Source organism: Podarcis melisellensis (genome assembly GCF_964234715.1).
Source record: "Podarcis melisellensis genome assembly, chromosome: 14".
Classification (NCBI taxonomy): Eukaryota; Metazoa; Chordata; class Lepidosauria; order Squamata; family Lacertidae; genus Podarcis; species Podarcis melisellensis.
Genome location: NC_138546.1, coordinates 44,909,593 through 44,935,501, shown reverse-complemented (window position 1 = coordinate 44,935,501; position 25,909 = coordinate 44,909,593). Strand labels below are relative to the sequence as shown.

General features: G+C 47.5%; 1 protein-coding gene across 2 annotated transcripts in view; it reads right to left on the bottom strand.

Moving 5' to 3' along the window:
- The window catches only part of HCN4 (hyperpolarization activated cyclic nucleotide gated potassium channel 4), a 137,602-nt gene that overhangs the window by 35,011 nt on the left and 76,682 nt on the right, over nt 1–25,909 (bottom strand). For both annotated transcript variants that reach the window (XM_081887610.1, XM_081887611.1), the window contains exon 3: nt 13,300–13,461. In XM_081887610.1, the coding sequence (XP_081743736.1) occupies nt 13,300–13,461 (162 nt within the window). The remainder of the gene's footprint in view (nt 1–13,299; nt 13,462–25,909) is intronic.

Here is a 25,909-nt window from a genome sequence, read left to right as displayed (position 1 = left end):
GCCAGTACTGAAAAGGCCCTGGCCCTAGTTGAGACCAATCTAACCACCTTGCGATGTTGTCATTTGTGGACCTTAAGGTCCTCTGGGGGGCATACCAGGAGAGGTGGTCCAGTAGGTATGTGGGTCCTAAGAATTTGCTTCTCAAATCAAAACGGAGCAGGATGGAATGGCAGGATCCACTGCTCTGTGCCCCCGAGGCCTCCTCTTTCTCTCTGGCATCAGTGGAAAGTTACCGAGATGTCACCCCAGCCATTGGCCATGCCATCGTGTCACCTTGCAACATCAATCAGGTTCAAGCAAGGTTTGGTCCCTTGGAGAATGGCAAGTGCCATTCAGGCAGGACAGCAAACAGATCAAATGCTGGTGTTGAGTTACCCTGTGAACAGCCTGTTCTGATAGGCACCGTTGTTCCAAATCGTTGAATGGGCAACCCAACAAAAGGGCCACACACACACAAACTCGAGAGCTTCACAAAGAGACACCTGTCCTTTGGCGCCAACCTGTCTAGGCTAAGTTTGCTAACAATGGGGATGGCATAGGGGAGAAAGCCAGGCTTGCTCTCCAATGCCAGGGGGATCCTTTGGTTACCACCTCTGAAACCCTTATCAGTTCCCATCTCCAAGTGTCCTACTAAAGAGAAAAGGGCTGGAATGGAGCCATCTTGAGACCAGGCCATCCCATTGCACAGCTAAGGGCAGTTAAGATTCTGGTGGGGTCTGAAAGCCACAAGTCTAGATCCCTTGCAAAGCAGGCAATGCCCTGGTGCCTTTGGGCAGAGAAGGGCTGCTCTCTCCAGGCCACCCACCCGCAGCAAAGGAGAAATCCAGTAAGAATGAGCGTGTTTGAAAAGAAAGGCACCAAGACTTAAACGTGTGAGGGAGGTGAGTCAGGTTCTCGGACCTCTTTGCTTGCATCCCCTAAGCCCAGACATGTGGAACAGAGATGGAGAACCCTTTCAACTTTGGGGACTGCCTTCCCTCCTGGCCAACCTTCCAGGGGTCACATGACAGCTGTGGTCATGGCCAGAAGCAAATGTGGGCGGAGCAACGAAAGTCATTTGTACCACTGTGCACCAGGCTAGTTTCCACACACACTTGTAGGCAACTCTCTTTTCTCCACCCAGACAACCAAAAGAAATTATCATAATTCAGGGACACATTACATCCAGGTAAAAGAAACTCAGGGAGGGTGTGTAGCAGGGCAAGTAGACCGTGTGGCTGAGGAGAAGGTGTGAACTGATCCTGAGGACCACATTGAGAGGCTTAGAGGGCCACATTTGAGAGCTGGGACTGAGTCTTCCCACTCCTGATGTAGATGACTCAGAGTCACCCATCAGATGGCTGTTCAGAGGCGATCTCCTCTTCAGCCATGGCTGCATGCAACTGCATCCTTGAAAAGGAAGGGCTGTATCCTTATGTGACCCAGCCTCACTGGATTTTATTTGTGCATCTGTTTATTTTTATTACACTCTTAATCCGGCCTATCCTCCATTGAACTGAAGGCAGCACACATGGTATCCCCGTTTTAACCTCACAACGAGCCTCTCAGGGAGGCCACACTGAGAAATAGCAACACGTCCAATGTCACCCCGTACGACCTGTTTATTGAGCATTCATTCCGATTTGCTTGCAGGGAGGTTAGATGACCTTGCATTAAAACAAGTGCTATCCCACACTTCCCAGCTGATTTTACCCACCTCTTTCCCCATCTTGAGAAGTCTTATGTATTGGGGGAGCAGGTTTGTTGCGCAAGACCTCCCCAGTCAACGTTCATTGTGCAACCTGGATTTGCCAGCATGCGATCAAAACCCACCGGAAAACAGTGACAATCCAGAAGTGCCCTCAGCAAAGCTTTGTCCGTGAGCAGGCATTTCAATTCAGGTCTCCCTGGTCTAAGCGTGGCACTCCTGCCACAGCACCAGAGCTGCATGCAAAGGTGGCAAAATGCTTCTGTTTTGTGTGCATCGTCCACAATGTGGATGTGGAGCGCTGATGGCACTTCAAAAATAGATCCCTATTTTAATGAACAGATTGTTCCTGCAGCATTATGACACATCTGTACTGCTGCTTTTATGTAGGAGAGGTGGCGGGTGAGTTCTGGCTTGGCGCCAGGGCAACGATTCCCAAGGGGAACCTTCCCTTCCTGTTAGGAGGTAAGAAGGAGACTCAAAGCTGCATTTCCCAGGGCAGTTGCTTGGCACTGGGCACTGCTGCTCAGAGGAGCTAGGGCAAGGGCTGTAGCTGGTGGAACAGTAAGTCCCTGACATCCCCAGCTAGAGAAGGGCTGAGAGACAGCACTATCTGAAACCTGGGGAAGTTGCTGCCAGCTGGGGCTTATACCAGCTTCTCCCAACCTGTTGGCTTCCGGATGGTTTTGACTACAACTTCTATCAGCATCTGCCGGTACGGCCAAGTTGGAATACTCTAGAACAGGGATGTCCAACAGGTCGATCATGATCTACTGGTAGATCCCTGGGAGGTTTTGGTAGATTGCGGTCGATCGCTGGGTCCCTTTCCTTAGTGTTCGTAAAATCGAATCCAGCCCTATCCCCCTCCATTGTTGCAGAATGGAAGATGGAGTTTACTCAGTGAGGCTGTTTGTTTCCCAGCAATTTGTTGGTGAGTGGCTTTTTCTCCCCCCAAACCCTTAAAAACAGGGCTTTCCTCCTCCCTAAAAAAAGCTAATCAAAGTAGCCCTGTACCCCTACTAAAAAACAACTTTGACCTGAACCCCCCCCCCAAATGGGGGTAGATCACTGCCAGTTTTTAATTCTGTAAGTAGATTGCAGTCTCTTGGGAGTTGGCCACCCCTGCTCTAGAAGAAACTTGTAAAGGGCCCTGAACAAGTTGCTAGGCAACGGAAAATTTCCCCAGCAACAGGTGCTCTTATCAGGGCACACAATCAACTAAGCCTGGGTCAGTGTAAATGAGCACGTGGATGAGTCAGCAATAGGTTTCTGGCTAAAAAGAGGAAAAGACTGTTGTTTCTTCATTTGTTTTTGTTTTCTATTTATTAATGACCAGTGTAAAGTTTTGTAAATAATAAAGGCTCTGAGAAACAGAAGCCAATGGCATTTATTTCTGTATTGGGGATTTCACAAAGAGATAGCTGGAATGCTGATGATGTTGACGTAAATAAGTTAAAGATGCGGGGAAACTTTTCTGTAAAAAGAACTCTGCTGCAGAAAGAAAAGAAAACCCAAGAGTAGATGCCAATGGTCAGGGATGATGGGAGTTGTAGCTTGATAATGTACAGAAGGCAGCGGCGGCTGATTCCCATTGGGGCTGGTGGAGCAGAAAGCAGAGATCCCAGCAGTAGGTGGAGTAGAGCCAATGGCAGACAGAACCAGCGAATGTTACTTTTGTCCCCATGCTCCACCTTGCTGAGGTCTACAAGGGCAACGCTGAGGCTAAGAAGAAGAAAGCTAAGAGCCCCAGCCACCTTCTGGGCTGGTTATATGAAGAAGGCAGGTGGGCAGTACTGAGACTGGTGGGGCAGGACCCATTTGTCCTGATGGACCAGCCTTCACTGATGGAGCCCATGTTAGGCAAGGCTGGTGTGGACCATACCAAGCTAGACAGATTGATGGTTTGCCTTGAAGTGAAGGCCACTTTCTATGGTGCTGGGTCACCCTGTTTTCTGCTTCCTGCCATAGCAGGGCCCTAGTGTTGGTGTTTCAAATTCTTATCATCTCATTGACATCTTTATTACAGCTACATTTACTCCTGCTATAAGGCAGTTAGCAATCAGGCCCTCCTTTGTGTTGCAATCGCTGTCCGAAGCCTGTCAGCAATGTGTCAATTAGTCCATTTAGATGTTCCAATTAACCAATTCGCTGCTGGTCAGGCCTGGGCTATACCCAGGGATGCTGGGATGCTGCCCGGTTTAGTGTGACAGCCAAACAGATGAATGACAGGCCGCTCTTTGGTTACACCATTCCAATCAGATGGTGAACATCTAGCCTCAAACCAGGGGCAGCTAACCTGGTGCTCTCCAGGGGCTGCTGGGACACAACAGAGAGAGCCAGTGTGGTGTAGTGGTTAAGAGCAGTAGACTCGTAATCTAGTGAACAGGGTTCGCTTCCCCGCTTCTCCACACGCAGCTGCTGGGTGACCTTGGGCTAGTCACACTTCTCTGAAGTCTCTCAGCCCCACTCACCTCACAGAGTGCTTGTTGTGGGGGAGGAAGGGAAAGGAGAATGTTAGCCGCTTTGAGACTCCTTCGGGTAGTGATAAAGCAGGATATCAAATCCAAATCCAAACTCCCATAACTGGCTCTACTGGAGTCCAACAACAAGTGGAGGGTCATAGGTTAGGCACTCCCACCTGAAATGGTTGGGGATCAAGATGTCTGCAGCACAGCACCAGAAGGGGGAAAAGATGGACTCGAATAAAATAGACTCCTCGCAATGGAGCAAAGCTCAAATAAAACTAATATCCAAGGTTGGGCAGGAAGCAAGGCTTCTGGGAGATCAGGTAAATGAGGTGAAAGACCGTCCTTCTTATGTCCTCAGGGCTCTGCTATGAATGGACAAATCACTCTGTTTCCACCTCATGTCACATTTAGATGTGTTACTCATGCGTCCATTTCATCACATTTCTGCATTAATCTGAGACTTTGCATTGGCCTGAGATTCTGCTTTGAAATATGTATCAAAAGGTGTGTTTCTAAACGCATGGTTGTTGCTTTTTCAAAGTACACACTTACAAATGCATTTTGATGGATGGATTTTTAGCCAAGAACTGCATTTTGGAAACGTGAAAGCTGGCGAATAGCTAAAATTCTGATCTGAACTTTAGTCTCAGAGGTAGGGTATCAGAGTTTGCAAAATCCAAAGTCCTTAAAACACTCCATGGTCTCAGTATTAGACCTCTTGGTACAGGGCTGTATATAAATTCAATACATACATACATACATACATACATACATACATACATACATATATACATACATACTGACTCTCCCTCCCTATAAACCTAAACCTGCAAACAGTTGCCCCAGGACTATAGCATCAAACAGAAGCACACTCTGGCCTTTGACATTAGCCAGGGGACTAAGAACCACTGGGGAGGCTGACCCCCTGCTTTCCAGGAAGAACATCCTACCACTGGGAAGAGGCACCTACCTGCTCCATTACTTGCTTTTGTTGTTTTTTTCTTCCCTCCCCATTCCCCATTCTGAAAAGGGCCATAGCTCAGGGGCAGATCATCTGCCTTGCATGCAGAAGATTCCAGGTTCAATCCCCACTGGCATCTCCAGGGAGGGCTGGAAGAGACCCCGGCCCGAAATCCTTGTGAGCTTCTACCAGTCAATGTAGTAGACAATACTGAGCTAGATGGACCTAATGGTCTGACTTCCTTTAAGGCAGCTTCCTTTTGCATTCTGTTTATTAGAATGTGAACCTGCAAAGCATATATCTTTTAATATGTGCACGGAGCTTATAAAAGTTTTGGTGTTTTACAAGCAGCAGCAGTACTACCCAAACTGTCACAATAGTGAACGTTAGATGAAGATAACAATAGTTATCAGAATAATTTGGGATACATGGATTCCCCTCCTTCCATCATTATATTCTGTGGGTTTACCTTGTTCTGTAAGCTTCCTCTTTTTGTTTCTTTCAAAAGCACATTTTATTCTTTTCTAGGGGGAATTTCCAAAAATTCTGAAATTGGAGCATGTACAGAACCAACCACACCCTTAAGATATATCAGCTCATTGGCAACCTGCCGTTACAGATGTGTACGTATGTACGTGTGTGTTGATAAAACACTTTTTTTTGGAAAAGAAATATCTTTCTCCCCCCTCTCTTTATAATAGAACTTCGCTAGCTTCCCAATGAAAGTGAAAAATGGGAGTTTCAGGGTGGACAAGGAATAACTTCACATAGCATATATGAAATTCACTGCTGCAAGAAGTGGTGGCCAACAACTTGAAATGGCTTTAAAAAGAGATTAGCCAAATTCACAGGTGATGTGCTAAATCTATCAATGAATGCCAGTCATGATGGCTCTACATTAACTCCGTGGTTGAAGAAGAACAGAAGAAGAGCCTGTTGGGTCAGGCCAATGGCCCACGCTGTTCTCACAACAGCCAGCCAGATGTCTGCAAGCAGGATCTGAGCGCAACAGCCCTCTAGCCACTTGTGATTCCCAGTACATTGCCTTAGCCATCCATGGAGGCAGAACACAGGTGTCATGGCTGGGAGCCATGCCTTTGAAGGCCAGTTGCTGGCCATCACCAGCAAGTCCGCTCTACTTTACCGTGGGGAGGAGTTGCAGTGGACCCCGGCCACGTCAGCGACTGGCCAGCCAATCCGCTGGCTGGTGGGGGAGTGGCCGGGGCCATTTAAGCTGAGGTGTGAGCTGGAGGGCTTCCTCTTGGCTCGCTTCCTCAATCTCCTGCCCTCCCTCCCTCCTTTTTTCAGGTTTTCTTCATTGGCCTTGCTATGGACCGTGGCTGGTCGCCATTGAGGGGCCTGGTAGGAATTTTTCCACTTGGCAAAATGGCACGGGCCCTTTGGTTTTCGCCTACCTCGTAGCAATCGTCACAACTTTGTTAGGTTGGCGGTTAGACATTGTTTGACCTTATGAGGGGGGAGGGGAAGTGTGGCCATCACCTGCCCCCCCCAAGCTTAAGGGTATTCCATTAAAGGAATCCGGGGGTGTGGATCTTGTCCGAAGCCCGGGGCGCCACTAGGGCCATGACACGACCCCGATGGGAACACCAGGGGGAGCTCGAGTTGGTCTGCATCGACGGGGCTCCCCCTTCTGGTGGTTTACCCTTACCGGACTCCCTTCACAACGGGCAGGAGTCAGATATAGTCGGGTCCATTCAATGCCTAAGGCAATACCGCTCACATTCTGTAATCAATAAAGTTGCAGCCAAAACTTGCCCAATAACATTAACCTAATATCTGTGTCCTTGTGTGTGTTATTCTTCGATGAGGGGGTGGCTGCGGGGTCTCGACACGCAAGACACTGTTACTGCCATCGTGCCCTGCACAGGGGCTTCTCAGATGTATCTGAGTGGCTATCGAAGGAAATGGAAAGATGCTGTAGACAATTCTTCGGCTGCTCTTTTGGCATGATTACATTAGGATTATTTTTATGCAGTATTTTACTGAGACACCTTCTGTGCCCTGGCTCATTGATGAAATGCCATGCAGAAGGAGCAACGTTTGTGTTTGTGTGTGTGTGTGTGCAGGAGGAGGTGGGGACAGGGAGAATTAAAGCCGGATGTAAATGCATGCGCAGAGCTCTGTGCGAAATTTGAGGGTAAGGAATTAAAAACAGAACAATAGAAGACTCTGAATCTATCTGCTCCACTTTGGAAATACGTGCAGCTAGTTCACGACACCAAAATCAGAGAAAGGGTTTCATCGTATCAGAAACAGAAGTCTGTGCCTAGGATCTGAACCAGGATAGGAAAGGACCGTGGCTTAATGGAAGAGCACGGGTTTGCATACTGAGGGTCTCAAATTCAATTCCTGGTGTCACATGAGACCCTGGAGAGCTGCTACCAGTCAGAGCAGGCAATACTAGGCTAGATGGAGAAACAGTCTGACCTCTTATAAAGGCAGCTTCCTGTGCGGGTTGCTGAAGGATAACTTAACAAGCAACCATCAATAAATAATATTGCAAAGGATTAGCTGTTTGGTGTAGACAGAGATGTTATTTGGCTTCTAGCTAACAGTGAACCCTGAGTTTTCTGCTGCATAGGGCCTGGCACTAGGAATGTAAGCTGCCTTATACAGAGGAACACCACTGGTCCAGCTAACTCGGTGCTGTCTGGTTGACAGAAGCTATGCTGGGTTTCTGACGGCAAATCTTTCCCAACCCTACTTGGAGGTGCTGGTGATCAAAGCTGGGACCTCCTGAATGCAAAGCACTGAACTACAGGATATCCCGCCTCCCCGGCTGCTCTTTGCAGGAAGTCAATATCATGGCACTCCCTGGAGAATCTGCTTCAAAAGCTGGTCTTTTCTCAAACAGCCCTTGTCCCTGCAGAGATCTCCATCCCATCCTATCCCATCCCCCTAGAGCCAGGAGTTAATCTGTAAAAATATTAAAATAATCAACACCCTCAAAAATTAGGATCCACAGGGGCCTGACAGGACTGGGCAGGGCTTGCTTGTGAGCACAAGAAAACTGAGAGCCTGGGGGATCTGAGGACCAGAATGAAACTCCTTGGCGTGCAACCCCTTTTATCAGGTTGAGCCAGGCAAGTATTTGCTTGCATTCAAGAATTCTCCGTGCTCAATGTGCATTTATTGTCCTTTGGCCCCAAGAGCATCAGTTGCTTCAAATCTCCACTCTCTCATTTCTACTGTGCCACATAAAGCACACTGTAAGCACATTGGAATGAAAAGAGGGAGACTTCAACATCTGTCTGCACATAGAGCTGGGGTAATCCATGTGGTCTCTTTCCAGATGTTCTGGACTACAACTCCCATCATCCCCAGGCAACATGGCCAATGGAGAGGGACGGTGCCATGCAAGAATTCCTCCACAGTCCCATCAGTGACCCACAGCATCAGGGCAAGGACCTCAAGGTCAAACTGGATGTGGATGTGTGGCATGACCTGTGTTTCCCAGTTTGCGGCCTCTTCAGGTATGTGCACCCTGGCTTAGTAACTGGACTGCTGAAAGGGTCCCCAGAAACTATCACCCCATCTGTACTTTACAGTTAAAGCACTATTATAACACTTTACAATGGTGGCTCTTAGATTTTTGGTGTCACAGATCTCTTTTATGAAAGCTACACCAGGAAAATTCACATAAACATGTACAAAATTTTGCACATAGATTATCTTATTCTACAGTATTGGGAAAGTTGCTTTCTTGTGCTCAGTTCACAGACTCCACAAGAGTTCATGGACCACAGGTTAAGAACCCCTGCATTAAACGGTGGTGGCTTCCCCCCAAAGAATCCTTGGAGATGTAAATGTAAAGGCCCTGAGAGCAGTGGCGTAGCGTGGGTTGTCAGCACCCGGGGCAAGGCAAGTAATTTGCGCCCCCTAACCCATGGATTTGCGCCCCCTAACCCGTGGATTTGTGCCCCCTAACGCTAACCCCAGATGTTGTGCCCAGTTTGGCCGGCCCCCCTGCACCCCCCACGCTACGCCACTGGCTGAGAGTTGTTAGGGGACCCCCATTCCCCTCCCAGAGCTGCAATTCTCATAGTTGTGTAATAATCCTTCTTCCCAGGAACCTATGGGAATTGTAGCTATTTGAGGGGAATAGGGGTCCCCCAACATATCTCAGCATCCTTAGCAAGAAACTACAGTTCCCATAATTTTTTTTGAGTAGGGGGAATAAGCCATTACTGTTTAAAGTGGTATGATACTGCTGTAAGTGGGTCCTCAAGGAGCATGAAGAGCCTGCGTATGCCGTTCTGAATTGCCAGTTCAGATCACTCCTTACTTGGCAAATTCACAGCTATAGTTCAAGGGCAAAACTCTACCTTCACAGAGCAAAAAGCATGCAAGTAACAAAAGATCACTCCCACCTGCAGCATCTTGTAGCGTTTCCCCAAAATAACATTTGCATATCTAATATATTTCCCTCTAATATACCTGAATCTGGAAGAACATGAGCAAAACAACATGTCTCTACCTAGCACAAAATCCCACCATGAATGACTAGAGGCCAAAAGTGGCTTGCTGGAAGGAGTGGAGCAGCCAGGCTAGCCTTTTGGCTTATCAAGAGGGGGGAAAGTGGGGGTGCAGGTTGGCACAGTACCAGCACAGGAGCAGAGCCAATGCAGTGCTGCCGCCATTGTGTTTGCACCGCGCTGATCTCCCCACTGCCTCTCCTTCCTGGTGAGCAACAGTGACCCATCTGCCAGGAAGATAGCGTCATGGCTCTGCCCCTCCAGTAAGCCACTTCTGCGACATGCCCTATAGATTTTAAGTTGGGATGAGCAAACTGGGCTGATATTAGCTTAACGCAGCGGAAAACCTTGAGCTAAAAGCCATATATGCATCAGGGTAAACCCATAACACATTTGACGCTAGCTAACCCTCTCCAGACATTCATTATCTGTGAAGAATGGGAGTTGGGGGGGGCAGTCCTCCATCCCACTGCATTAATTACCAATGGGTAATAAACGCAGGAGATAGGGCTAAAATCTCTCTGTATTACCAACACTGTCAATAATGCCTTGTCTACAGTCCCACATTTGGCTATGCAAATGAGCATTGAACAGGCCCTATAATCAACCTCTCTAAACTGCTTGCCTTACAAACATTTCTTAATATCCTTTAGAGGCTGGTCTCACTGTTTTGGAAGTATGAGAAGAGACACGTCATTCCAAATCCTCTAATCGTGTCTGGAGGGTAGTGGCAGCAGCAGCAGCGACTGAGCCTCCATTGCTCCGCAAAAGAGCTTTAGAGTAATCAACGGTGTCTCTTCTTGGCATGAACACAGGGAAGGTATTTGCAGATGCTTGGGAATAAATATGTTGCCAACAGCACTGGCTCGAGAAGGAAAACTCCCACAAAATTTCTGCAGAAATGCAGGTTCCAGATGCTTGGACTAATTTGCAAAGCCCAAAACAACTTGAGCCTTAAGGGGCGGCTGATTCCTTATGCTCCACCTGGATTGCTGAGATCCTCTGATGAGGCACTTCTGGTGGTTCCCCACAGCCAGGAAGTTCAATTTTGGCCTTTACTAGGGATGGAGACTTTCGTGTGGCAGGTGCTGACCTGTGGAAATCCCTAACCAGGACAGGAATAATCTACTTGTTCCTCAGCTATCTTCCAAATGTCTTCTGAAAACTCCATTGCTTAGACAGGCCTTTGCAACAGAGGTCCCGTCTTTGGCCAAATATAATTTTTTTTGGGGGGGGGTCGCACGTGTGACATTGTGCGCATGACATGCATCATGTACCTGCTACATGTTGCAAGTGTGTCACCAAGAGGAGGCCTTGTCCAGTGCCATGTAGCTTCAATGGCTGTGACTCCTCCTCTCTCATGCTCAGGAGAGCCTGCCTTTGATGCTGTGCCGTGCTCAACTTGGTGATTCAGCCGCCTATGCCCCATCAATATTTTTTTTGGAGGGGCTGAGCCCCCTGCTAAGGAATATTGAGGGGGTTGATGACACCTCCACCCCATAGAATTGGCACACCTGCTTTGCAACGTTATTTTTCTTTTCTTTTGAACCAACCACTGTTTACTGGTTTTTCCGTTTATGCTTTTGTCGATTTTATTATAATCTCAGCCCTCTGAGAGTCTCAACGGCCAGAGAGAGAGACCTGAGGGGCCACATTTGACCCTCAGGCCTGTTCCCACTCCTGGCCAAAGGACCAGCAAGATGTTCCTGCATCGTCAATTCTCTTACTATTGAATCAGCTGCGGAAAGGAGGAAGGGAATATGTACATTTCCCCCCTTAGAGATTTCTGGCTGCTATTGTGACAAAAACTAAAGCCAAAATACATCCCTAAAGCACCACTCCTTTCCCATGTTCATGTTCTACATGTGTAGGCTCTGTTTGCGGGTTCTGGTGGAAATTTGGAGGCTGAGAGTTGAGTCAGTGGGCACAGTCTCATTCGCCTTCTCCCCCCACCCCGGTCCACAGTCCTTTTTCAATTTAGCTATGTCTGCTTCCTGATTTCAGAAGGTCTCCTTTCCCTGGGCAATGCCCACCCTGCCAGCCCTGACATGCAGGGGGGGGGGCAGAGCCCAGGATTGTGTCTTTGGAATGTTTCTGCTGCTAACCCTTCTCTCTCACTCTCAAAACCACGGCTCTTGCCATTTACAGCAGCTCCAAATAGCCTCTTCCCTCCAATAAGCTAACATGGAGGTATTTTTAGGCTGTGATCATGCCCTGATCTAGCCCATTCTTTTTTTAGATTACAAATTTAGATTCAACCTCTTTGTGTGTGCGTGTCTGTGTGTATCCAATGCTCGGATCACTTGGACACTTATCACCCTTCTTTGTTAGTTTTTGCCCTAGTTATTATTATTTTACCTCCCTTATGCTACAGAACAGGGAGGGAGCACCTGTGCTTCTCCCAGTGCAATTAGACTCTAACTCATGTCAGCCCCAGCCCCAGTAAGGCCAATGGTCAGGGATGATGGGAGTTGTAGTCCCACAACATCTGAAGGGCCACAGGCTCCTCATCCCTGCTTTAAAGTTAGGGTTCTCCATGTGTGTGTAAGGTAGAGGTCCTTATGGGAACGTGAGCAATTGCAAGGGGAAGGGAGGTCTTGACCCCAGCCTCTGCATGCCAACAACTCAACACATATTTTGATTGGGTTTTGACACAGTGGGGTTGGTCTTCTATGTACAATGCATAAATGGATTCCCCTTTACTGCAATAATTTAGGGGAGTCTAAATGTGGGGGGAGGGCACCCCAGTTTCTGCCACCAACCAGAGGAACAAGAACCACGGGGCGGGGGGACTCCTTTCATCCAAGGAAGGAGGCGAGGGAAAAAGGGAACCCAGTTTGGCCCAGCCTACTAAGGCATAGAAGACACAGCTGCTAGAAAGAACTCTGCTTCTGTTGCCAGGTGACCTGAGGATGGAGGGCCAACTCTCAGCCCAGTTTACCTGAAGGAGCGTCTCCACCCCCATCGTTCTGCCCGGACACTGAGGTCCAGCTCCGAGGGCCTTCTGGTGGTTTCCACACTGCAAGAAGTAAAGCTACAGGGAACCAGGCAGAGGGCCTTCTCAGTAGTGGCACCCACCTTGTGGAATGCCCTCCCATCAGATGTCAAGGAGATGAGTAATTATATATCTTTTAGGGGAGATTTGAAGGCAGCCCTGTATAGGGAAGCTTTTTAAGGTTTAATGTTTTAGTATGTTTTTATATATGCTGGACGTTGCCCAGAGTGGCTGGGGCAACCTAGTCAGATGGGCAGGCTACAATTGTTGTTGTTGTTGTTTCCACTTTGCACAGAGTGTCCAAGAAGATGAGATGCAGCCTGAGAGAATTCTCAAGTGTGCATGGCTGACTTCTTCAAACTAGGGGGGGCTTGCTGAGAGTGCCATGTCTGATGGGCTTCCAAATCCTGGAGATGGACTTCCTGGGATTGCAGAATCAAGAGGAAGGAGGGCACTTAGCATCAAGGATACAAGGACCACTGGGTGGTTGTTAGAGCTTTTGTTTTTCTATTGCTGCAACCCATTGTAAGCTGCCTTGGGAACCATGTGACTGAAAGGCAGGGTCCAAGACTTTAAAACAAGTCGAGCTGAGATCAAGGCATGCAACAGCCCAAGTGAAGGAGCTACATTGCCGGTCAAAAGTGTGCTTCCCAAGCAGCCCAGAGGAACCCAGGCAGGCACGGACAACTTACCACCATGCGATTCAGTGAAACCCAACAGTCGTCAGGGAAGTCCTGGAGCATTGGCACCAGAAACTGGAGGCAGCCGTCCCAGTGACACAGCAGCAGCATCATGCCGATCAAGTTCACGATCCGCACCACGGCGCTTGCCAGGTCATAGGTCATGTGGAAGATCTAGGAGAGGCCAATGTGGAGGGAGGGGGAGAGGGTTACCAAACAAGTAACAAGAGGCGGAAAATGCATGTGCAGGAGATGGGAGCAACACATGAGGCCATGCAACCCAAGATGGAGTCACCCTCTTTGCTTTCATCACATGGACGTTTAATGCCCTTTTTTAGCTGATAGTTCCCCTACTTTTTCTTACCTTACATCCCCTACGTTCTAAAGTCGGGATGGGGAACCTGTAGTTCTCCAAGTGTTGTTGGTCTTCAGTCCCAGTATAGCCAATGTCCAGGGGGGTAGTCTAACAACATTTTAAAGGCAATAGGTTCCCACTCTTGCTTGAGAACTCAGAAGTTTTTGCAATTCCCAGAAGCCCCAGTTCCAGAATGGCTAAGGGCTACCTCAGAAGATGGTGGATGTTTTTAAACAGAGTTTGAATGGCTACCTGCCAGAGATTCTTTAGCCGTGAATCTTGCAATGCAGGGCTTGGCCTAGATGAACCTTGAGGTCTCTTCCTACTCGGGAATTCTATGATTCTAACAATAATAATATAGCCATATTTCCCAGTGACCTCCCATAGCCATGGTTTCAATTGCAGCAGAAGCAAAAAGGGAAGCTACGAATAACTAACGAAGCAGACAACGAACGCAATCTGATGTTTCGCAATGCGATGCCTCTCTCCATTCATATTCCACCCACCTCCCCTGCCAAGCACTCCACCCCCCCATATGGGGGATTCATCTTCAATTCTCATGTGCAGCCTGGGTGTGCTTCACAGATCATCTCCCAACCTGTTAACACATTCTGGCTTTACTGCCTCCTGTGAGAGAATGAAGTGTTCATGAACAAGCAGAAATTCAAGAGGGGATGACAATGACTTCAAGATGAGTCAGGCAAAACGCACGACTCGGGATTCTAGACAAAACGCTCTCCTGGAATTCCTAGGAGCTAATGTGCATGCATTCAAATATGCACAGCTGTCCAAAATCTGTTCAGTCGTCTGATTCAGGGGGGGGGGGCGGTGGGGGTGCCTAGTGGGTACTCACCTATTTATTGTATTCAATTTTATTTATTAATGCATTTCTATCTCATCTTTCCCCTAAGGAGCTCAAGGTGGGGTGAATGGTCCCCCTTCTCCATTTTGCCCCCACAACAACCCTGAGAGGTAGGTTAGACCATGGGTAGGCAAACTAAGGCCCGGGGGGCCAGATCTGGCCCAATCGCCTTCTAAATCTGGCCCGTGGATGGTCCAGGTATCAGCGTGTTTTTACATGAGTAGAATGTGTCATTTTATTTAAAATGCATCTCTGGGTTATTTGTGAGGCATCGGAATTCATTCATCCCCCCCCCCAAATAGTCTGGCCCCCCACAAGGTCTGAGGAACAGTGGAGCGGCCCCCTGCTGAAAAAGTTTGCTGACCCCTGGGTTAGACTGAGAGATGGCGACCAGCCAAAGGTCACCCAGTGAGCATCCTGGCTGAGTGAGGATTTGAACTCTAGTCTCCAATGTCCTAGTCCAACACTCTAACCACTATGCCATGCTGCTGCTGATCTTGGGAGTTTCTATAACTTGTTTTATGCCCTCCATTGGCAACCATTCATATTTTGCCTGGTTAAGAAAAATAATATAAATATTTAGAAAATGTTTGGCTTATTTTTTTAATTTTAAAATGACAGGATATACACAAGCACACATCATTTAAATATATTATATCGGGCTCCAGAACACTTTGGATTTTTGATCTGTTTGTCTCTATTGACTCTTGGCATTTGTCCTTAAGGCTTGTGAGGAGCCACAGTCTAAGGCTGCATAGATACTGTACACTGAAGGCACAATTAAAGCACATGGCTTCTTCCAAAGAATGCTGAAAGCCATTGTCCCTCACAAAGCCCTCCCAGGAAAAGAGTCATTGGTAAATGTCAGGGACAACAGGATCACTGTGTGTGCTCCTGTGGAACACCAGTTTTGTAGAGTACCATTTTTCTTCTATGGTGGACATTATACTCTTTCCAGTCTAGCCTTAAACTGTTAAATTAGGCTAGTTGTATTAATATCATATGAATGTAAGAAGAGCCCTGGCCAATGACCTATGTAGTTGCCAGGATACTACCAGCAGCTCCCAGCTGGTTGCCCAGTAAAATATAAAGACAAGGAAAAGTTTCTTATCATCCTTTTTAATTTCAATATTACAGAGAGAGGCTATAGAACTCAGCCTCTTGGATAGTGGCATTGTCCCATGTGAATCTCCACCCTCCCTCTTTCCCACTTCCTCCTTTGTTACTTCTACGGGTTCTGCTACGTGCCCTGTCTTTGAGCTCTTTGCTCTCCTACTTTTATGGCTCACCGGGTTCTGGGAGATGGAGGGTCTGGGGTGCTTTCTAAAGACACCGTGTCAGTCAGCTGCTGTTCCAGTCCTGCCTCCTCCTCTCCCATTATTTCCCAGCTTTCCCCCTCATCTGCCTCTGAGCTGTGTCCTTCCTCAAACCCCTGTTGTAAATCTACACTGTCTTCCTCTTCCTCCTCCCTGGTAGGGTCAGGATGGGGAGTTGGTCTCCACCATTCCTCCTCTACCCAGTCCCTGACAGTAGTCCAGCATATTCTGTCCCACCAACCTCAGTCTTTCCCCAGCCAGGACCCATCTGCTTGCCTTCTTACTTACAATCACTTTATCGGGTTGCCCTGTCTGTCACCTTCCTCCCCCTTAGTCCTAAATGTTGCTTATTGAAGAACTCAGCAGCAGCGGCAGGATGGAGGCAAGAGTGGAATCATAGAGTTGGAAGGGGAGCACAAGTAGAATGAGTTGGATCTGCCTGTCATAAACACCTTGTTGTTGTTCTTGTTGTTGAGTCGTTTAGTCATGTCCAACTCTTCGTGACCCCATGGACCAGAGCACGCCAGGCACTCCTGTCTTCCACTGCCTCCCGCAGTTTGGTCAAAATCATGCTGGTAGCTTTGAGAACATTGTCCAACCATCTCATCCTCTGTCGTCCCCTTTTCCTTGTGCCCTCCATCTTTCCCAGCATCAGGGTCTTTTCCAGGGAATCTTCTCTTCTCATGAGGTGGCCAAAGTATTGGAGCCTCAGCTTCAGGGTCTGTCCTTCCAGTGAGCACTCAGGGCTGATTTCCTTCAGAATGGATAGGTCTGATCTTCTTGCAGTCCATGGGACTCTCAAGAGTCTCCTCCAGCACCATAATTCAAAAGCATCAATTCTTCGGTGATCAGACTTCTTTGTGGTCCAGCTCTCACTTCCATACATCACTACTGGGGAAACTATAGCTTTAACTATACGGACGTTTGTTGGCAAGGTGATGTCTCTGCTTTTTAAGATGCTGTCTAGGTTTGTCATTGCTTTCCTCCCAAGAAGCAGGAATCTTTTAATTTTCTGACTGCTGTCATGGAGCCTGGTGCTACCTACTGTTGGCCTCTCTGCCTTCTGCCCTACCAGTCCCAACAGCCACTGGCACCGTTGCCTAGTTCACCTGTGACAACCTTCCTTAGCAAATAAGGCCCTGGCGCACAGTAGAGGCATTCATTCCTCTGCGACCCTTTCAAATATAAATGAAATGGACTCCTCCCGCCATGCTTTTCCCTGTCTAGGCGAGGGAGAGCAAAGGGAGGCAGTGGAGGGGATTCCCAGGGTGTGACCCCGTTGCATCCTCTTGAGACAAGGGCATCCTGACTCGACAGCTGTGTTTCCCTGCCGTAAGCGAAGAGGGATGGCAGGAACCTCCTAGGCAGGCTGGATGACTAGCGAGGAAGAGACTCAAGCTGCAGAGCATGTGGATGTATTGGGGAAACGTTGTTGATTTATTTACACAGACAACCCAGCTGGTCTCAAGCAGTTGCCAGGCAATCTCTTTGCTCAAGTGATTGGAATCCACAAGGCAAAAAGAGAGAAGCTCCTCCAGTTCACCTCTAGTGACAGAGCAAGGCCACAGGGACTGGAGGCGGGAGAGAAATCCAGTCTAGTTGCGCTACAGTTTGACAAATCCCATGATCTAGAGTTAGGAGTGAGCAGTGAGGTGGCCAAGTTTGCTGATGGTACTATATTGTTCAAGCCAAGGGTCGTTAAAACAAAAAAGGATTTGCAAAGACCTCTGGAAGGACCTCTCCAAATTGAGGGAATGGGAAGTAAAATAGTGAATATAGTGAATAGTGAATAGTGAATACATTTGCATGTAAAGTGATATATGCTGAGGAGGGGGGTCTTAATTTCAACTACAGTGGTACCTCGGGTATCACTGTTACAGGTTACAGACTCCGCTAACCCAGAAATAGTACCTTTGGGTTAAGAACTTTGCTTCAGGATGAGAACAGAAATCGCACAGTAGCTGTGGGAGACCCCATTAGCTAAAGTGGTGCTTCAGGTTAAGAACAGTTTCAGGTTAAGAACGGACCTCCGGAACAAATTAAGTAACCAGAGGTAGCACTGTATATGCTCATGGGCTCTGAACTAGCAGTGACAGACCAGGAACAAGGTTTTAGGTTCACAGTATATACCTCAAGGAAGGCATCCATGCAGTGTGCACCAGCTGTGAAAAAGGCAAATTCCATGCTATGGATCATTAGGAAAATAACCTGCCATAATGTCATTACACAAATATATGGCGCAACTGCATTCGGAATACTGTGAGCAGTTCTGGCTGGCTCACGTCACAAGAGATGCTATTGAGTTGACAACAGTTCAGCAATCAAAAGGGGATAGAGCAAATCACCTATTGATTATAGAATAATAAAGTAGGAAGGGACTATCTAGTTCAGGGGTCAGCAACCTTTTTTAGCCAGGGGCCGGTCCACCGTCCTTCAGACCATGTGAGGGGCCGGACTATATTTTGAAGAAGAAAAATTATGAACAAATTCCTATGCCCCACAAATAACTCAGAGATGCATTTTAAATAAAAGCACACATTCTACTCGTGTAAAAACACCAGGCAGGCCCAACAAATAACCCAGAGATGCATTTTAAATAAAAGGACACATTCTACTCATGTAAAAACACACTGATTCCTGGACCGTCCACGAGCCAGATTGAGAAGGCAATTGGGCCGCATCTGGCACCCGGGCCTTAGGTTGCCTACCCCTGATCTAGTTCAACCCCCTGCAAGCAGGAATCTTTCACTCCATGTGAGGCTCAAACCCAGGGCCCTCACATTCAGAGTCTCATGCCCCTACCAGCTGATCTATCCCTCAGGCTCTATGAGGAAAGGTTGCAAAATCTGGGGCTTTTAAGTTTAGAGATAAGCCGAGTAAGAGGTGATGTGAGAAATGTATATATTGTCTTTTCAGTTTGTTCCTGCAGAAGAGGAAAATGCTTTTATTAACCATAAAAATCATAGGTCTATAAGAAAATTGCAGCTGGAGTGTGTAAGGCTATAGGAATATTGCAGTCAAGGGTGTTGGAGGCTGCTGCTAGCATATTTCAAACTAGCTGTGGTCAAATGTTCTATAGAATGTTGTTTCTTTAGAAATCATGAAGGTGGGGACTTTTTGAGAAAGATGTTGCAAATTTTTGGAGAAATAGAGTGTATCTTTAGCAACCGTGGCCAGCAGCTTTTTGCAAAACAGGTAGCTGAAACAGGTGTTACACACTTCGGTGAAATAAAGGAACCTAGCCTTATTGCTAAAACACTATGTAAGGGGACAGGTAAAAAGGTAAAGGACCCCTGACAGTTAAGTCCAGTTGCAAACAACTCTGGGGTTGCGGTGCTCATCTGGCTTTACTGGCCAAGGGAGCCGGTGTTTGTCCGCTCCGCAGACAGTTTTTCCAGGTCATGTGGCCAGCATGACTAAGCCGCTTCTGGTGAAACCAGAGCAGTGCATGGAAATGTCGTTTACCTTCCTGCCAGAGTGGTACCTATTTATCTACTTGCACTTTGCCGTGCTTTCGAATTGCTAGGTGGGCAGGAGCTGGGACCGAGCGATGGGCGCTCACCCCATCGCAGGGATTCAAACCGCCAACCTTCCAATTGGCAAGCCCTAAGGGACTTTGGGGAACGGGAAAAATAAGTGGCTTTGGGGGATGAAAGAGGGAGTGGGGGTTGGATTTTACATTGCTATAATAGGCAGATGCGATAGGTGTGAACTTTGAACGCCCCTTCCTAGTGGGCGGCAAAGGAGGGACTTGTGCTCAGGAAAAGGGTTTACACATTCATGCTTTGGTTAAGAAAGTGTTTGCCTGCCTTTTCAGGCCACCCACTTGCAAGTGTTTATTTTCAATAAAATATTGCTGCTTCATCAACTTTGCCCAGACTTTATTATTTCAAAGGAGTCCAGGAACTACCATATTTTTCGCTCTATTGCACGCACTTTTTCCCCTCCAAAAATGATGGGGAAATGTGTGTGCGTCCTATGGAGCGAATGCAGGCTCCTTGGCTTCACGGTGACGTGCCTGTGAAGGAGGGGCGCTGCGCAGAGAGAGAGAAGACTCAGCGCCCCTTGAGCAACGCGCCTGTCCAGCGAAGCCGGAGGAGGAACAGAAGGGTCTCCTGTTCCTCCTCCGGCTTCGCAGCGATGCGCCTGTCCTGGAAGCCGGAGGAGGAACAAAAGGGTCTCCTTCTGTTCCTTCTCCAGCTTCGCTGAAGGGCGCTGCCCCTTCTCCCTCTCTGCACAGCACCTCTCCTGTGAAGGAGGGGCGCCGCGCAGAGAGAGAGAAGGCACAGTGCCCCTTCAGTGACGCGTCTGTGATGGCTTCTGCTTTAGCCCTGTGCAGCCTCTTTGGGCAGGGGGAGCCTTCATCCCGCTGCCCTGAAGAGGCTTGGCACGGTTACCCCAGAAGCCAGAACAGCCACACGGTATCCCAGAAGCCAGATCCCTCTTGCTGTTCTGGCTTCTGGGGTTCAGAATAATTTTTTCTTGTTTTCCGCCTCCCAAAACTAGGTGCGCCCTATGGTCTGGTGCGCCCTATGGTGCGAAAAATACGGTAAGTCCTGTATATCTCACAGGTGACATGACAGAAGTATTTAAAATTATGCAAGGTGTAGAGATGGCGGACAGAGAAATATTTTCCTTCCTCTGGCATAACACTAGATCTCATTGGGCATCAATGCAGCTGAATGCTGGAAGATTCAGATCACCTGGAGGAACCCGGGGTTTCAGAGAGAGGAAGGCTACAGGGGTCTGCTTCCCAAACATGTTCCCTGTGTTGGCCCAGGTAAGGTGCAATCATTGGTCACTGAAGGCCAGGGGGCGGGGCTCTGCACAGCCATCCCATTAGCATCTAGGGGGTGTGTGTGTGTGTATGTAAAGGAGTGGGTCTTGTTTCATTTGGTGCACGGAAAGCTGACAAAACTATTTTACAAAATTCTTTGCTTGCACAAAATAAAGGACTAGGTAAATGTTTCTGGCACATCCCTTCTTCCAGTTCCTTTCATTATGACAAACGGGAACTTAACCGCCCAACAAAATAGGCTGATTTAACCCACTTGCTAAATAGCTCGAGAGTTTTCACACTTGTTTATCTTTTTTTAAAAAAATGAAAGAAAGTAAAAGAAACCAGAAAGGAATATTCGTGTGAAGTGACAAAAATGCTGTCAAATCCATTTTCCATTGCGTAGAAGAATCTTACATAAATCGTAGTATGCAGATCTAAGGCAGTCTGCATGCAGTTTAGAGTGTAATTTGTTTCCAGGGCCGGATTGAACTCTGATGGAGTTTCCCCCCCTTTCTTTAATGGGAGGGAGCATCAAGGCAGCTGCTCAAAAGCCTTCCACAATGAATGCAGACAAGCTTCGGGAGACAGCAGTCGGAATAATCTGCCATTTCCAAGCTTCCGGATTGGCGGGTGTGTATGTTTTAATAGCTCATATATATATACATACATATATATAGGCCAGGAGGAAACTTGTTTTCATACACATTTGTTATAGGCTGAGAATTCCACCACCTCCCTCAAGATGGGGGGGGGGGGGAGAGACGATTTGATAATACAAGAGCATAATCTCTGCTGATTATCTACTCTGTTTTGTTTTTTTTTTTCAAAGATGCTGGAAGCAGAAGCCCTTAAAGAGAAGACAACTGCTGCTGATCTTTTTGAGCTGTTTTAAATAATGAAAATATGGACAGGCAGACAGAATAGATAGCTGGGATTCCAGCACTGCAGGTGGCTGGACTAGATGACCCCCAGGGTCCCTTCCAGTTCTACAGTTCTATGATTCTATGAAATAGAAACAATAAACAGTGGTACCTCGGGTTACATACGCTTCAGGTTACAGACTCCGCTAACCCAGAAATATTACTTCAGGTTAAGAACTTTGCTTCAGGGTGAGAACAGAAATTGCGCGGTGGTGGTGCGGCGGCAGCAAGATGCCCCATTAACTAAAGTGGTGCTTCGGGTTAAGAACAGTTTCAGGTTAAGAACGGACCTCCGGAATGAATTAAGTACTTAACCCGAGGTACCACTGTATATATATACACACAGAGTCAGAACATGGGGTGGCTAACCTGTGGGACCCTCCAGATGCTGTCAGATTCCAGCTCCCACCAGTCCCAGCCAAGCCAATCAATGGTCAGAGTTGGTGGAAGCTGAAGCCCAGCAGCTTAAATTTAACATTTATAGACCAGACTGAAATATCACAAGGTGGTACAAAATTTGCCGAGCCTCTCCTGCCCCTGCTTTAAAAGCCGTAACTGAAAGTAGAAGGGGAAGTTCCTGGGTCCTTCGTTCAAACAAAACAGGGCAGCAATAGGATCCCCAGAGATCATCATTTTGATTTTAACTATAACAGGAAGCACCTCCTACGATTAGGGCAAACCTCAGAAATAACCCAAGCAGGTCATGGTCAGGGCACCAGGGACAGCAGGATTGCTGTGAGATTTTCGTCTGCTTAAGATGAACAAGCTATACTGGCGTACGGCAGGTCAGGGGCTCCGTAAAACTGCTTGGCTGAGACAAGGGCAGCGGCATGTTTCTCAGCTGAGCAGTTTAAAGAAATAGAGGGAGGGACAAGCAGAGTGGGGTGGCGGTTTCACTCAGCGGTGTGTTACTAGTTGAAACCGCCACCGGTCCTGAGTCCTTCTGCCTCCAGCAGCCAGTTGCAGCTTTTTCTCCCTCGCTCACTGGACGCTGGTGATAATAACTGTATGCAGGGATCAGTAAATGTGTCTGAATTATTTCTGCTAGTTATTTCTGCTAGTTACTAGGCCTAGGCGATATATCAATATATCGCCCAGGACCGGTATGAGGAGCAGACCGCAATATTGGCTTCACTCAGTGATATATCGCTGCTGAAACTGCCACCACTCCTAAGTCCCTCTGCTAGCGACTTCCTCCAGGGAGCATTGCTAGTGGAGGGACTGCCGCCGTGGTCTGCCCTTCATACTGGTCCTGGGCGATGTATTGATACATTTCCCAGGCCTAAACGTGTGTGTGTCTGTGTGTGATTGATATTCATTGTTATGCTGGACAAGTACCTTAACATTACGTACACTTTCATTGTTCTGTTTGTTGCTACTGCAGTTTTTCTTGTTATTTAATGCATTTATTTGATGCTTTCAATGAAGAAAACGCCTCGAAGCCACTTACAAATCCATACAATACAAACAGCATGAAAAAATCAGTTAAAAGCAAGATCCAAATAAGAGGAATCTTAAAAGTGCTCATCCGGTAATACTATATATAAAAAAGGAAATCCCCAACCCAAACTAGTTCGTTAAGAAAATCCCCAAACTCGGTTCCATGGGTGACTCTGGGTCATCTCTCTGTGGTAGCTTATCTTAAAGTTTTAAGTGTCTATACGCTTATCGCATTTATAAATTATAAATTTATTGTTTTAAATGTTTGCTTTCCTTCTGGGATTGTACCCCCAGGTGTGTTTTATAAGCTGGTCTCCGACCGTAATAAATTATCTATCTATATCTATCTATTATCGGATAAAAGTAAAGGGACCCCTGACCATTAGGTCCAGTCATGATCGACTCTAGGGTTGCGGCGCTCATCTCGCTTTATTGGCCGAGGGAGCCAGCGTACAGCTTCCGGGTCATGTGGCCAGCATGATTAAGCCGCTTCTGGCAAACCAGAGCAGCGCACAGAAACGCTGTTTACCTTCCCGCTGGATCAGTACCTATTGATCTACTTGCACTTTGACGTGCTTTCAAACTGCTAGGTTGGCAGGAGCTGGGACTGAGCAATAGGAGCTCACCCCATCACGGGGATTCGAACTGCTGACCTTCCGATTGGCAAGTCCTAGGCTCTATGGTTTAATCCACAGCACCACCCGAGTCCCTTATCTAAAGGATAATCTATCTATAAAAAGGGAAATTATTTTGAGACTCTTTTGTAAAAAAAGAAAAAGAAAGAAAGAAAAGAAAGAAAAAGCAATGAATAAATTTGAGGAGGATGAGCCACTGACCAGGCATAATGGAAGGGCATGAGATCCTTGGCATGACAGCCTGCCTTGTTTTTATTTGTGAAGATATGGCGGGCCCACTCCCGAACGCTCCCCACAGTAGTCTCCTGGAGTGTCACATTTTTAGAGTTTTGGCAAAGAGTAATATAGCCACCCACATCCCAAGCTGCTTCCTAGTATTGCTCTGGCTGGCTTGCTTTTCTCTCTGCCCCCCCCCCCCGGCAATACTGCTGCCGCCAACAGTCCCAGCTGGCACAGCTGGCTCCCTTCTAACCACTGCTGTCCCTTGCTATGCCCTGTGCCAATTGTCAATTAACCAGGGCGGATGGGTTCAACCTCCCTCCCCTCTCCCCCAGCATCTCTCTCTCTCTCTCTCTCTCTCTGCCAAAAGAAGAGCCCCTGAGCACAGCAGGCCTTCCAACTGGCATAAGTAAGGAAGAGGAGCTATTGATAGATTCGGTAATAGTAGAAAAGCTACAGTCAAATAATAATAAGAGAAACTCAGGGCGATGGCAATAGTGTGCTCCGGGTATGGTCTTCACACCTGCCCAGTTCATATGGAAGGAAAATAAAAAGAACAGATGTCTACTTGGGGATAGGGATGGGGAAGAAGCCTGATGGACTTTCTGAGATCACAGTCATCCTTCAAAATTTGCCTTTCTCTTAATTTTGAGATGCATCTCTTCAGCGAAGACACATGTGCAAAAATGCATATTTTAGGAAGCATGCATCCATTAATTTCAGAGGGACGCGGGTGGTGGTGTGGGTTAAACCACAGAGCCTAGGACTTGCCGATCAGAAGGTCGGCGGTTCAAATCCCCGTGAGCTCCCGTTGCTCGGTCCCTGCTCCTGCCAACCTAGCAGTTTGAAAGCACGTCAAAGTGCAAGTAGATAAATAGGTACCACTCTGGTGGGAAGGTAAACGCCGTTTCCGTGCACTGCTCTGGTTCGCCAGTCATGCTGGCCACATGACCCAGAAGCTGTACGCCGACTCCCTCAGCCAATAAAGCAAGATGAGCGCCGCAACCCCAGAGTCGGCCATGACTGGACCTAATGGTCAGGGGTCCCTTTACCTTTTATGCATTAATATCAGGCAGCACTGCTCTGCAAAAATGTGTACAGTCAAACCTCGGCTCTCGAACACCTTCTTTTGGAACATTTCGGCTCCCAAACGCTGGAAACCAGTAAGTAAATGCTCTGGTTTTCGAACGCTTTTCGGAAGCCGAACATCCAACGCGTTTTCTGCTTGAGTGCAGGAGGCTCTTGCAGCCAATTGGAAGCTGTGCATCAGTTGTTGGACATTTCGGAAGTCGAACAGGCTTCTGGAATGGGTTATGTTCAATAACTGAGGTTTGACTGTATTTGGGGCAAAATTGCATACAACCATGTGTTTATAGGAAGAAATTCCCACTGACATGCTGATGAATAGTCATGAGGATTAAAAATGAAAATCACAACCTGACATGGAAATGCGGAGAAGTGAACTCAAGACTGGAAAAATGAGAAACAGAGAGAAACCGAAATTGGCAGATTCGCCCATCCCTACATGGGATCATCGCATCATCACCCAAAGGCCTGATGATTCTGGTGGCCATTTCTCTTTGATTCCTTTCTTTCCTCTTCATCTATTAAAGGGAGTTTTCTTCCTCCACAGCTGGGGTAACCCATGTATTGCCCTCCATTTAAAATTGGACTCCAGCTCCCATCAGCCTCAGCCAGCATGGCCAACAGCCAGGGATGAGGGGAGTTGTAGTGCAACAACATCTGGAGGACATCATGTTCACATTGTGTAGACAATGCTCACCTAGCAATAAGACTTGATACATAAAGCAAGTCCCCATGTTGACTGATAATGATGAGTCAAAAAAGACAAACGCTGACAGCCCAGACTGGTCCTGTCTAGTGACACGTACATGTCTGGAGACTAAAGATAAGAGAAAAGCACTTTGCGATAAGGTTCCTTTTAGAGCACTCCATCTCCTCTGAGACCCTGAGGTCCTTCCGCACAGAGTAGGACAGAATACCAAGGGTCAAAGGAGAACGTGCTCCTGCATTTGCATTCCTGACACTTCAGAGGGCAAGTTCAAGAAGTTCGTGCCATGTTGTGTGGATACTG